This window comes from Macaca thibetana, chromosome 15, assembly GCF_024542745.1.
Source record: "Macaca thibetana thibetana isolate TM-01 chromosome 15, ASM2454274v1, whole genome shotgun sequence".
NCBI classification, from domain to species: Eukaryota; Metazoa; Chordata; class Mammalia; order Primates; family Cercopithecidae; genus Macaca; species Macaca thibetana.
The window spans coordinates 75761872-75775612 of record NC_065592.1 but is presented as its reverse complement, the minus strand read 5'-3'; the positions used below and the strand labels follow the sequence as shown (position 1 = coordinate 75775612).

Here is a 13741-nt window from a genome sequence, read left to right as displayed (position 1 = left end):
TTCTTCTAGGGTTTTTATGGTTTTAAGTCTAACATTTAAGTGTGTAATCTGTCTTGAATTAATTTTTGTATAAGGTGTAAGGAAGGGATCCAGTTTCAGCTTTCTACTTATGGCTAGCCAATTTTCCCTGCACCATTTATTAAATAGGGAATCCTTTCCCCATTTCTTGTTTTTGTCAGATTTATCAAAGATCAGATGGTTGTAGATGTGTGGTATTAATTCTGAGGGCTCTGTTCTGTTCCATTGGTCTATATCTCTGTTTGGTACCAGTACCATGCTGTTTTGGTTACTGTAGGCTTTAGCATAATTTGAAGTAAGGTAGCGTGATGCCTCCAGCTTTGTTCTTTGGCTTAGGATTGTCATGGCAATGCGAGCTCTTTTTTGGTTCCATATGAACTTTAAAGTAGTTTTTTCCAGTACTGTGAAGATAAGTCATTGGTTGCTTGATGGGAATGGCACTGAATCTATAAATTACCTTGGGCATTATGGCTATTTTCACGATATTGATTCTTTCTATCCATCAGCATGGAGTGTTCTTCCATTATTTTGTGTCTTCTTTTATTCCGTTGAGCAGTGGTTTGTAGTTCTCCTTGAAGAGGTCCTTCACATCCCTTGTAAGGTGGATTCCTAGGTATTTATTATCTTCAAAACAATTGTGAGTGGGAGTTCACTCATGATTCGGCTGTCTGTTATTGGTATATAAGAATGCTTGTGATTTTTGCACATTGATTTTGTATCCTGAGACTTTGCTGAAGTTGCTTACCAGCTTAAGGAGATTTTGGGCTGAGATGATGGGGTTTTCTAAATATACAATCATGTTATCTACAAACAGGGACAATTTGACTTCGTCTTTTCCTAATTGAACACCCCTTATTTCTTTCTCCTGCATGATTGCCCTGCCCAGAACTTCCAACACTATGTTGAATAGCAGTGGTGAGAGAGGGCATCCCTCTCTTGTGTCAGTTTTCAAAGGGAATGCTTCCAGTTTTTGTCCATTCAGTATGATATTAGCTGTGGGTTTGTCATAAATAACTCTTATTATTTTGAGATACATCCCATCAATACCTAATTGATTGAGCGTTTTTAGCATGAAGGGCTGTTGAATTTTGTCAAAGGCCTTTTCTGCATCTATTGAGATAATCATGTGGTTCTTGTCTTTGGTTCTGTTTATATGCTATATTACATTTATTGATTTGCATATGTTGAACCAGCCTTGCATCCCAGGGATGAAGCCCACTTGATCATGGTGGATAAACTTTTTGATGTGCTGCTGGATTCGTTTTGCCAGTATTTTATTGAGGATTTTTGCATCGATGTTCATCAGGGATATTGGTCTAAAATTCTCTTTTTTTGTTGTATCTCTGCCAGGTTTTGGTATCAGGATGATGTTGGCCTCGTAAAATGAGTTAGGGAGGAATCCCTCTTTTTCTATTGATCGGAATAGTTTCCAAAGGAATGGTACCATCTCCTCCTTGTACCTCTGGTAGAATTGGGCTGTGAATCCCTCTGGTCCTGAACTTTTTCTGATTGGTAGGCTTTTAATTACTGCATCAATTTCAGAAGTTGTTACTGGTCTATTCAGGGATTTGACTTCTTCCTGGTTTAGTCTTGGGAGGGTGTTTGTGTTCAGGAATTTATCTATTTCCTCTAGATTTTCTAGTTTATTTGTGTAGAGGTGTTTATAGTATTCTGTGATGGTAGTTTGCTTTTCTGTGGAATCGGTGGTGATATCCCCTTTATCATTTTTTATTGCGTCTATTTGACTCGTCTCTCTTTTCTTTTTTATTAGTCTTGCTAGCGGCCTATCATATTTGTTGATCTTTTCAAAAAACCAGCTCCTGGATTCATTAATTTTTTGAAGGGTTTTTTGTGTCTCTGTCTCCTTCAGTTCTGCTCGGATCTTATTTCTTGCCTTCTGCTAGCTTTTGAATGTGTTTGCTCTTGCTTCTCTAGTTCTTTTAATTGTGATGTAGTGTTTCAATTTTAGATCTTTCCTGCTTTCTCTTGTGGGCACTTAGTGCTACACATTTCCCTCTATACACTGCTTTAAATGTGTCCCAGAGATTCTGGTATGTTGTGTGTTTGTCTCATTGGTTTCAAAGAACATCTTTATTTCTGCCTTCATTTCGTTATGTACCCAGTAGTCATTCAGGAGCAGGTTGTTCAGTTTCCTTGTAGTTGGGCGATTTTCATTGAGTTTCTTAATCCTGAGTTCTAGTTTGATGCACTGTGGTCTGAGAGACAGTTTGTTATAATTTCTGTTCTTTTACATTTGCTGAGGAGTGCTTTACTTCCAACTATGTGATCAATTTTGGAATAAGTGTGATGTGGTGCTGAGACTGAGTCTTGCTCTGTTTCCCAGGCTGGAGTGCAGTGGCATGATCATGGCTCACTGCAGCCTCCGCCTTCAGGGTTCAAGTGATTCATCTACCTCAGCCTCCTGACTAGCTGGACTACAGGCACCCGCCACCACACCCAGCTAATTTTTGTATTTTTGGTAGAGACAGTGTTTTGCCATGTTGGCCAAGCTGGTCGCAAACCCCTGACTTCAGGTGATCTACCTGCCTCGGCCTCTCAAAGTGCGTGAGCCACTGCACCCAACCAGAATCTGTTTCTTTAATGGTTATAGTTCTATTGAAGTTTTAAATTTATTAATCTTTTTAAAGTTATATTTTTACAAAAATTGTCCATCTGTCTGTATTTTCAAGTTTATTGGCATAATGTTGTTCTAGCACTCTTTGTCTTCATAACTTATAATTATGTTTTTTTAAAGTTCTTAGTGTTTATCTGTGCCTGTTTTTTTCTTATTATCCTTGACAAAGATCTATTTTGCAAATAATCATCTTTTATTTTGTCACTTCTCCCTATTGGATTTTCATCATGTCCATCTGTAACCTTTCTTTGGGATTACTCTATTGTCTTCTACTATATTGAGTAGATACTTAGATCATTTGCTCTTATTTTCTAAAAGCTACAATGTTTCCTCTTGAGTTTCACTTTAGTTGTATTCCATGATTTTTAATACATGATATTGGTAATCATTATTCATTATAAATGCTTCTTAATGTATTTTCCTTTGACTTCTCAGTTATTTGGAAGTTATTTGTAAATAAAAGAATGAATACAAGTATACTGTTTAAAAGTTGCCACTAAATAATGTTATTATAAATAACTTGTTGAAATATTACCCATCTGTAAGTAGACGGTCGTGTTAATAATTTAAATTCAGAATTTAAGTCTTTGTTGTCAGTTTGTTATTTGTGTCATTTCTGTCTACAGGGGAAATAGTGAAAACGTAGCTAGGATAAAATACTTCTGTGTTCTGTGAGCATTATGTTTTGAATATATAGGATTAAAATTTTTTTTTTTACATATTCATTTTTGATTTAATTGAAGTATGGTCAGAGAACTTGGTATGTATGGTTATTCTGTGGAACTTCTAAAGACTTGAGCTCACATGATTGTTGTGTTTGTGCTTGTGTCTGTACATGTATGCATATGTGTGAATGTTCTATATATGCTTGAAAATAGCTTGTATTATTTACTTGTGTGGTATAGGTATTCTCTTGGTTTTTTAGTTCAGTGGCTTTCAACCATTTGTGAATGTACCTTCTAAAAATATCTTTTAAGAAATTATGTATGCACTCACATTTTAAGTTGACATTAAAAATCTTTCATTGTAAATTAAAATAGCGCAAAGGATATAATTATTAGTGTATTGTGTAAAACTTGACACATTGTTCTTTTAAGAGTATTCATGACTTCTAAATATTTTTGTAATTTGATACCTATTAATTAAAACAACTCCCTCCCCACAACCACATACAAGCATGGATTTTTATTATACCTCCAGTTCAGGGAAACTTGAAAATTTGAACCAACCTTTCTGCAGAGGACAACTGAAAAAACAGATGAAATTAAAAAAAATATATCTGCTTGAAAGAGTCTCAGCAGTTATATTTTAAAATATTGACATACCTCAGAGACATTGTGGGTTTGGTTCCAGACTATCGCAGTAAAGCAAATATTGCAATAAAGCAAATCACATGAAGTTTTAGGTTTCCCAGTGCAAATAAAAGTTATGTTTAAATTATTCTGTAGTCTGTTAAGTATGCAATAACATTATGTCCAAAAAAGTACATACCTTAATTGAAAAATACTTTATTGTCATAAAGCACTCACAATCATCCGAGCCTTCAGTGAGTCGTAATCTTTTTGTTGGTGGAGAGTCTTGCCTTGATGTTGATGGCTACTGACTGACCAGGATGGTGACTGCTAGAGGTTGGGTGGCTATGGCAATTTCTTAAAATGAGACAATGAAGGTTGCTGCATCAATGGACTCTTCCTTTCATGAAAGATGTCTCTGTAGTATGCAATGCTATTTGATAGCATTTTACCTGCAATAGAACTTCTTTGAAAATGGGAAATTGATTCACTCAAACCCTGCCACTGCTTTGACTAAGCTGATATAATATTATAAATCTTTTGTTGTCATTTCAACAATATTCACAGCATCTTCACCAGGAATAGATTCCATCTCAAGAAACCACTTTATTTGCTCATCCATAAAAAGCAATTCCTTATCTGTCCAAGTTTTATCACGAGATTACAGCAATTCAGTCACGTCTTCAAGCTCCACTTCTAATTTTAGTTCTCTTGCTACTTCTACCACATCTGCAGTGACTTCCTCCACTGAAGATTAAATCCGTCAGAGATCCACGAGAGTCAGAATCAGCTTCTTTCAAACTCCTGTTAATGCTGACATTTTGACCTCTTCTCATGAACTACAAATGTTTTTCATGACGTCTAGAATGGTGAATTCGTTCCATAAGTTTTTTTATTTACTTTGCTTAGATCCGTGAGAGGAAACACTGTGACAGCCATAACCTTACAAAATGTGTTTCCCAAATACTAAGATTTGAAAGTCAAATTGCTCCTTGATTCATGGGCTGCAGAATGGATGTTATGTTAGCAGGCATGAAAACAACATGAAATTCAATGTACATCTTCATCAGAGCTCTTGGGTGACCAGGTGTATTGTCAAGGAGTAATAGTACTTTGACAGGAATCTTTTTTTCTGAGCTTTAGGTCTCAACGGTGGCTTAAAATATTCAGTAAACCATGCTGTATACAGATGTGCTGTCTTCTAGATTTTGTCATTCCATTTATAGAGCACAGGCAGGGTAATTGAGCATAGTTCTTAAGGCCCATAGATTTTCAGAATGGTCAATAAGCATTGGCTTCAACTAAAAGTCACTTGCTGCATTAGCTCCTCAGCAGAGAGTCATTCAGTTCTTTGAAACTTTGAAGGCAAGCATTGACTTCTCTCTAACTATGAAACTACTCCTAGATGGCATCTTCTTCCAACAGAAGGCTGTTTTGTCTGCACTGAAAATCTATTGTTTATCAGTGATCGTTCTTAGATCTTTGGATAACTTGCTGCATCCTCTCCATCAACACTTGCTGCTTTACCTCTCACTTTTATGTTAGGGACATGGTTTCTTTTTCTTTTTTTTTTAAATTATACTTTAAGTTCTAGGGTACATGTGCACAACGTGCAGGTTTGTTACCTATGTATACATGTGCCATGTTGGTGTGCTGCACCCATTAACTCGTCATTTACATTAGGTATATCTCCTAATTCTATCCCTCCCTCCTACCCCCTCCCCACAATAGGACCCGGTGTGTGATGTTCCCCTTCCTGTGTCCAAGTGATCTCATTGTTCAGTTCCCACCTAGGAGTGAGAACATGTGGTGTTTGGTTTTCTGTCCCTGCAATAGTTTGCTGAGAATGATGGTTTCCAGCTGCATCCATGTCCCTACAAAGGACACGAACTCATCCTTTTTTATGGCTGCATAGTATTCCATGGTGTATATGTGCCACATTTTCTTAATACAGTCTGTCACAGATGGACATTTCGGTTGATTCCAAGTCTTTGCTATTGTGAATAGCGTCGCAATAAGCATACGTGTGCATGTGTCTTTGTAGCAGCATGACTTACAATCCTTTGGGTATATACCCAGTAATGGGATGGCCAGGTCAAATGGTATTTCTAGTTCTAGATCCTTGAGGAATTACCACACTGCTTTCCACAATGGTTGAACTAGTTTACAGTCCCACCAATAGTGTAAAAGTGTTCCTGTTTCTCCACATCCTCTCCAGCACCTGTTGTTTCCAGATTTTTTTAATGATTGCCATTCTAACTGGTGTGAGATGGTATCTCATTGTGGTTTTGATTTGCATTTCTCTGATGGCGAGTGATGATGAGCATTTTTTCATGTGTCTGTTGGCTGTATGAATGTCTTCTTTTGAGAAGTGTCTGTTCATATCCTTTGCCCACTTTTTGATGGGGTTGTTTGTTTTTTTCTTGTAAATTTGTTTGAGTTCTTTGTAGATTCTGGATATTAGCCCTTTGTCAGATAAGTAGATTGCAAAAATGTTCTCCCATTCTGTAGGTTGCCTGTTCACTCTGATGGTAGTTTCTTTTGCTGTGCAGAAGCTCTTTAGTTTAATTAGATCCCATTTGTCAATTTTGGTTTTTGTTGCCGTTGCTTTTGGTGTTTCAGACATGAAGTGCTTGCCCATGCCTATGTCCTTCATGAATGGTATTACCTAGGTTTTCTTCTAGGGTTTTTATGGTTTTAGGTCTAACATTTAAGTCTCTAATCCATCTTGTTTAATTTTCGTATAAGGAGTAAGGAAGGGATCCATTTCAGCTTTCTACTTCTGGCTAGCCAATTCTCCCTGCACCATTTATTAAATAGGGAATCCTTCCCCTATTTCTTGTTTTTGTCAGGTTTGTCAAAGATCAGGTGGCTGTAGATGTGTGGTATTATTTTTGAGGGTTCTGTTCTGTTCCATTGGTCTATGTCTCTGTTTTGGTACCAGTACCCTGCTGTTTTGGTTACTGTAGCCTTGTTAGTATAGTTTGAAGTCAGGTAGTGTGATGCCTCCAGCTTTGTTCTTTTGGCTTAGGATTGTCTTGGCAATGTGGGGTCTTTTTGGTTCCATATGAACTTTAAAGCAGTTTTTTCCAATTCTGTGAAAAAAGTCATTGGTAGCTTAATGGGGATGGTATTGAATCTATAAATTACCTTGGGCAGTATGGCCATTTTCACAATATTGATTCTTCCTATCCATGAGCATGGTATGTTCTTCCATTTGTTTGTGTCCTATTTTATTTCACTGAGCAGTGGTTTGTAGTTCTCCTTGAAGAGGTCCTTTACATCCCTTGTAAGGTGGATTCCTAGATATTTTATTCTATTTGAAGCTATTGTGAATGGGAGTTTACTCATGATTTGGCTCTCTGTTTATCTGTTACTGGTATATAAGAATGCTTGTGATTTTTGTACACTGATTTTGTATCCTGAGACTTTGCTGAAGTTTCTTATCAGCTTAAGGAGATTTTGGGCTGAGACAGTGGGGTTTTCTAAATATACAATCATGTCATCTGCAAACAGGGACAATTCGACTTCTTCTTTTCCTAACTGAATACCCTTTATTTCTCTTGCCTGATTGCCCTAGCCAGAACTTCCAACACTATGTTGAATGGGAATGGTGAGAGAGGGCATCCATGTCTTGTGCCAGTTTTCAAAGGGAATGCTTCCAGTTTTTGCCCATTCAGTATGATATTGGCTGTGGGTCTGTCATAAATAGCTCTTATTATTTTGAGATACGTTCCATCAATACCGAATTTATTGAGAGTTTTTAGCATGAAGGGCTGTTGAATTTTGTCAAAGGCCTTTTCTTCATCTATTGAGATAATCATGTGGTTCTTGTCTTTGGTTCTGTTTATGTGTTGGATTACGTTTATTGATTTGCATATGTTGAACCAGCCTTGCATCCCAGGGATGAAGCCCACTTGATCATGGTGGATAAACTTTTTGATGTGCTGCTGGATTCGGTTTGCCAGTATTTTATTGAGGATTTTTGCATCGATGTTCATCAGGGATATTGGTCTAAAATTCTCTTTTTTTTGTTGTATCTCTGCCAGGCTTTGGTATCAGGATGATGTTGGCCTCGTAAAATTAGTTAGGGAGGATTCCCTCTTTTTCTATTGATTGGAATAGTTTCAGAAGGAATGGTACCAACTCCTCCTTGTACCTCTGGTAGAATTCAGCTGTGTATCTGTCTGGTCCTGGAGTTTTTTTTTGGTTGGTAGGCTATTAATTATTGCCTCAATTTCAGAGCCTGCTATTGGTCTATTCAGGGATTCAACTTCTTCCTGGTTTAGTCTTGGGAGAGTGTAAGTGTCCAGGAAATTATCCACTTCTTCTAGGTTTTCTAGTTTATTTGCATAGAGGTGTTTATAGTATTCTCTGATGGTAGTTTGTATTTCTGTGGGGTTGTTGGTGATACCCCTTTTATCATTTTTTATTGTGTCTATTTGATTCTTCTCTTTTCTTCTTTATTAGTCTTGCTAATGGTCTATCAATTTTGCTGATCTTTTCAAAAAACCAGCTGCTGGATTCATTGATTTTTTGGAGGGTTTTTTGTGTCTCTGTCTCCTTCAATTCTGCTCTGATCTTAGTTATTTGTTGCCTTCTGCTAGCCTTTGAATGTGTTTGCTCTTTCTTCTCTAGTTTTTTTAATTGTGATGCTAGGGTGTCAATTTTAGATCTTTCCTGCTTTCTCTTGTGGGCATTTAGTGCTATAAATTTCCCTCTACACACTGCTTTAAATGTGTCCCAGAGATTCTGGTATGTTGTATCTTTGTTCTCATTGGTTTCAAAGAACATCTTCATTTCTGCCTTCATTTCATTATGTACCCAGTAGTCATTCAGGAGCAGGTTGTTCAGTTTCCATGTAGTTGAGCGGTTTTGATTGAGTTTCTTAGTCCTGAGTTCTAGTTTGATTGCACTATGGTCTGAGAGACATTTTGTTATAATTTGTGTTTATTTACATTTGCTGAGGAGTGCTTCACTTCCAACTATGTGGTCAATTTTGGAATAAGTGTGATGTGGTACTGAGAAGAATATATATTCTGTTGATTTGGGGTGGAGAGTTCTGTAGATGTCTATTAGGTCTGCTTGGTGGAGAGTTGAGTTCAATTCCTGGATATCCTTGTTAACTTTCTGTCTCGTTGATCGTCTAATGTTGACAGTGGGGTGTTAAAGTCTCCCATTATTATTGTATGGGAGTCTAAGTCTCTTTGTAAGTCTCTAAGGACTTGCTTTATGAATCTGGGTGCTCCTGTATTGGGTGCATATATATTTAGGATAGTTAGCTCTTCCTGATGAATTGATCCCTTTACCATTATATGTTGGCCTTCGTTGTCTGTTTTGATCTTTGATGGTTTAAAGTCTGTTTTATTAGACACTACTATTGCAACCCTTGCTTTTTTTGTTTTCCATTTGCTTGGTAGATCTTCCTCCATCCTTTTATTTTGAGCCTATGTGTGCCTCTGCATGTGAGATGGGTCTCCTGAATACAGCAAACTGATGGGTCTTGACTTTATCCATTTTGCCAGTCTGTTTTTTAACTGGACCATTTAGTCCATTTACATTTAAGGTTAATATTGTTATGTGTGAACTTGATCCTGTCATTATGATATTAGCTGGTTATTTTGCTTGTTAGTTGATGCAGTTTCTTCCTAGCATCGATGGACTTTACACTTTGGCAGGTACCAATGACTGGTACCTGTTGTTCCTTTCCATGTTTATTGCTTCCTTCAGGACCTCTGGTAGGGCAGGCCTCTCTAAGCGTTTGCTTGTCTTATTTCTCCTTCACTTATGAAACTTAGTTTGGCTGGATATGAAATTCTGGGTTGAAAATTCTTTTCTTTCAGAATGTTGAATATCGGCCCCCACTCTTTTCTGGCTTGTAGAGTTTCTGCCGAGAGATGTGCTGTTAGTCTAATGAGCTTCCCTTTGTGGGTACTTCGACCTTTCTCTCTGGCTGCCCTTAAGATTTTTTTCCTTCATTTCAACTTTGGTGAATCTGACAATTATGTGTCTTGGAGTTGCTCTTCTTGAGGAGTATCTTTTTGGCGTTCTCTGTATTTCCTGAATTTGAATGTTAGCCTGCCTTACTAGGTTGGGGACGTTCTCATGGACGATATCCTGCAGAGTGTTTTCCAACTTGTTTCCATTTTCCCTGTCACTTTCAGGCACACCAATCAGATGTAGATTTGGTCTTTTCACATAATTCCATATTTCTTGGAGGCTTTGTTCATTTCTTTTTACTCTTTTTTCTCTTGACTTCTTGCTTCATTTCATTCATTTGATCTTCAATCGCTGATACTCTTTCTTCTAGTTGATCGAGTCGGTTACTGAAGCTTGTGCATTTGTCACATAGTTCTCATGTTATGATTTTCATCTCTGTCAGCTCTTTTAAGGACTTTTCTACATTGGTTATTTTAGTTAGCCATTCGTGAAATCTTTTTTCAAGGTTTTTAGTTTCTTTGCGCTGGTTATGTAGTTCCTCCTTTAGCTCTGAGAAGTTTGATCGACTGAAGCCTTCTTCTCTCAACTCGTCAAAGTCATTCTTCGTGCAGCTTTGTTCCATTGCTGGCAATGAGCTGCGTTCCTTTGGAGGGGGAGATGTGCTCTGATTTTTTGAATTTCCAGCTTTTCTGCACTGCTTTTTCCCCATCTTTATGGTTTTCTCTGCCTTTGGTCTTTGATGATGGTGATGTACTGATGGGGTTTTGGTATGGGTGTCCTTTCTGTTTGTTAGTTTTCCTTCTAACAGTCAGGACTCTCAGCTGCAGGTCTGCTGGAGTTTGCTTGAGGTCCACTCCCGACCCTGTGTGCCTGGGTTTCAGCAGCGGAGGCTGCAGAAGATAGAATATTGCTGAACAACGAGTGTTGCTGTCTGATTATTGCTCTGGAAGTTTCGTCTCAGGGGTGTACCCAGCCGTGTGATGTGTGAGGTGTCGGTCTGCACCTAGTGGGGGATGTCACCCAGTTAGGCTACTCAGGGGTCAGGGACCCACTTGAGCAGGCAGTCTGTCCATTCTCAGATCTCATCCTCTGTGCTGGGAGAACCACTGCTCTCTTCAAAGCTGTCAGACAGGGACATTTACCTCTGCCGAGGTTTCTGCTGCTTTTTGTTTAGCTATGCCCTGTCCCCAGAGGTGGAGTCTACAGAGGCAGGCAGGCCTCCTTGAGCTGTGGTGGGCTCCACCGAATTCGAGCTTCTGGGTGGCTTTGTTTACCTACTTAAGCCTCAGCAATGGCAGGCGCCCCTCCCCCAGCTTCGCTGCCACCTTGCAGTTAGATCTCAGACTGCTGTGGTAGCAATGAGGGAGGCTCCGTGGGCTTGGGACCCTCTGGGCCAGGTGTGGGATATAATCTCCTAGTATGCCGTTTGCTAAGACCCTTGGTAAAGCACAGTATTAGGTGAGCGTTACCCGATTTTCCAGGTGTTGTGTGTCTCAATTTCCTTTGGCTAGGAAAAGGAATTTCCTTCCCTCTTGCGCTTCCCAGGTGAGGCGATGCCTCGCCCTGCTTCAGCTCTTGCTGGTTGGGCTGCACTCCAACCAGCGGATCAGCACCAACTGTCCGACCTGCCCCAGTGAGATAAACCTGGTACTTCAGTTGAAAATGCAGAAATCACCCATCTTCTGTGTCGCTCATGCTGGGAGCTGGAGGCTGGAGCTGTTTCTATTCGGCCATCTTGGGTGCGCCCCCTCGGTTTTTTTTTCTTAAACTTCATGAACCAACCTCTGCTACCTTCCTACTTTTCTTCTGCAGTTTCCTCACCCCTCTCAGCCTTCACAGATTTGAAGACAATTAGGGCCTTGCTCTGGTTTAGGGTTTGACTTCAGGGAATATTGTGGCTGGTTTGATCTTCTATCTAGACCACTCAAACTTTTGTCACATCATCAATAAAGCTGTTTTGCTCTCATCATTTATGTATTTACTGCAGTAGCACTTTTAATTTCATTCAGAAACCTTTTCTTTGCATTCAGAACTTAATTGACTGTTGCAGGAGGCCTGGCTTTTAGTCTATCTTGGCATTTGATATACCTTCCTCACTTAGTTTAATCATTTGTAGCTTTTGATTTAGAGTGAGAGATATGAAACTCTTCAATATATGAAACTCCTCCTTTCACTTGAATGCCTAGAGGCCATTGTAGGATTATTAATTGGCCTATTTTCCATACAGTTGTATCTCAGGGAATAGAGAGGCCTAAGGAGAGGGAGAGAGACAGGAATGGCTATTGCTGGAGCAGTCAGAACACACACAGCATTTATTGCTTATGTTTGTCATCTTATATGGGCACGGTTCATGGCGGCCCCAAACGATTACAATTGTAATGTCGAAGATCACCGATCACAGATCATCATAACTGATATAATAATAATGAAAAAGTTTGAAATATTGCAAGAATTAGCAAAATGTGTCATAGAGACACAAAGTGAGCACACGCTGTTGGAAAAATGGTGCTGACAGACCTACCAGATTCACAGTTGCTGTAAATCCTTATTTTGTAAAGAAAAAAACCCCACAATATCTGCAAAGTACAATAATGCAGAGTGCACTAAAACGAAGTATGTTTGTATAAAAAAAGATTGTGATTAATACTTCAGTTGTAGGGAGTGGAATATCAAAAGATTTCGACTGCTACTGCATTTCATTCTGATTTTAAGAGTTGTTACTTTAGCCTCATTACAAATTATAGGTGCTATGTAAATGTTCTGTTGTGTATCTTTAATAATTCCTTTCTCTGCTTCTTTTCTAGGTATCACACCTGTGTATCATAATATGTTTGCTTTAATGAGTGAAACAGAAAGGATCTGGTATCCACCCAACCATGTCTTCCATATAGATGAGTCAACCAGGCATAATGTACTCTACAGAATAAGGTACTTTCTTCAGTAAAGTAACTTACTTAGTGCTGAAAGGCAAAATGGGAGAAATTATCAAATATTTTTAAATTGCAAGGTAGTTAATACCAGAGACCTGAACGAATTAGTTAGCACTCATTTTAAGATTTCATTTAAGATTCTGTTTCTCCATCAGAGAAACTGTTCATACATGTTGTTTAAGTAGAATAGTCTGAGAATAAAGCTGTTTTGGTGGGATGCCACTTAACTCCTTATGATTATAATTAAATAAGTAAAAAAAAAAATCAGAATGGGCTTTATTAACAAAATCCTAAATGTTTGGGATATTGCTGGTTTGTGCAATGTTTTGTGCAATAAAATTCAATTTCACATCTTATCTTTATAAAGAACTTTTTAAAAAGTTGTTGTGAAGAAAAGAGACTTTTCCCAGTGTGTATTTGCAGCTTCAAATTGTAAGTTAATTTATATAATTTATGGTAATGTGTAATGCCTATTTAGAGAAATCTAATAGTATTTTTTTACTCGAAAGGATGAAACAAAGATATGTTTGATTTGTGTCTCATAAATACCTGTGATTTTTCTAAGCATTTATATATATATACACACACACACACACACACACACACACACACACACACACATAAAATTCATCATAACTTAAGGAGGTATTAAGATTTCCACATTAAAGATAAAGAATTTAGAGCACTGAGAAACAATATTACTCAAATTTATTCATGGTCACACAGCTAGGAATTGGGAGTGAGGTTCAAATCCAAGCCTAGTTTGCTTCATAAGCTTGCCTCTTAACCACCTCATGTGTACTTCATTAAAGAGATAATGTATATATAGTATTTATTATTGTGCCTATCACTTCGTGCTCTCTCAGTAAATTTTAGTATTGTTTTGCTTCTTTCCCTTCCTCTATTCTATATACAAATATGCAATT

General features: G+C 38.1%; 1 protein-coding gene across 3 annotated transcripts in view; it reads left to right on the top strand.

The window, feature by feature from the left end:
• Positions 1-13741, top strand: part of JAK2 (Janus kinase 2) — a 160792-nt gene that overhangs the window by 43970 nt on the left and 103081 nt on the right. For all 3 annotated transcript variants that reach the window (XM_050761094.1, XM_050761096.1, XM_050761095.1), the window contains one exon: positions 12690-12813. In XM_050761094.1, the coding sequence (XP_050617051.1) occupies positions 12690-12813 (124 nt within the window). The remainder of the gene's footprint in view (positions 1-12689; positions 12814-13741) is intronic.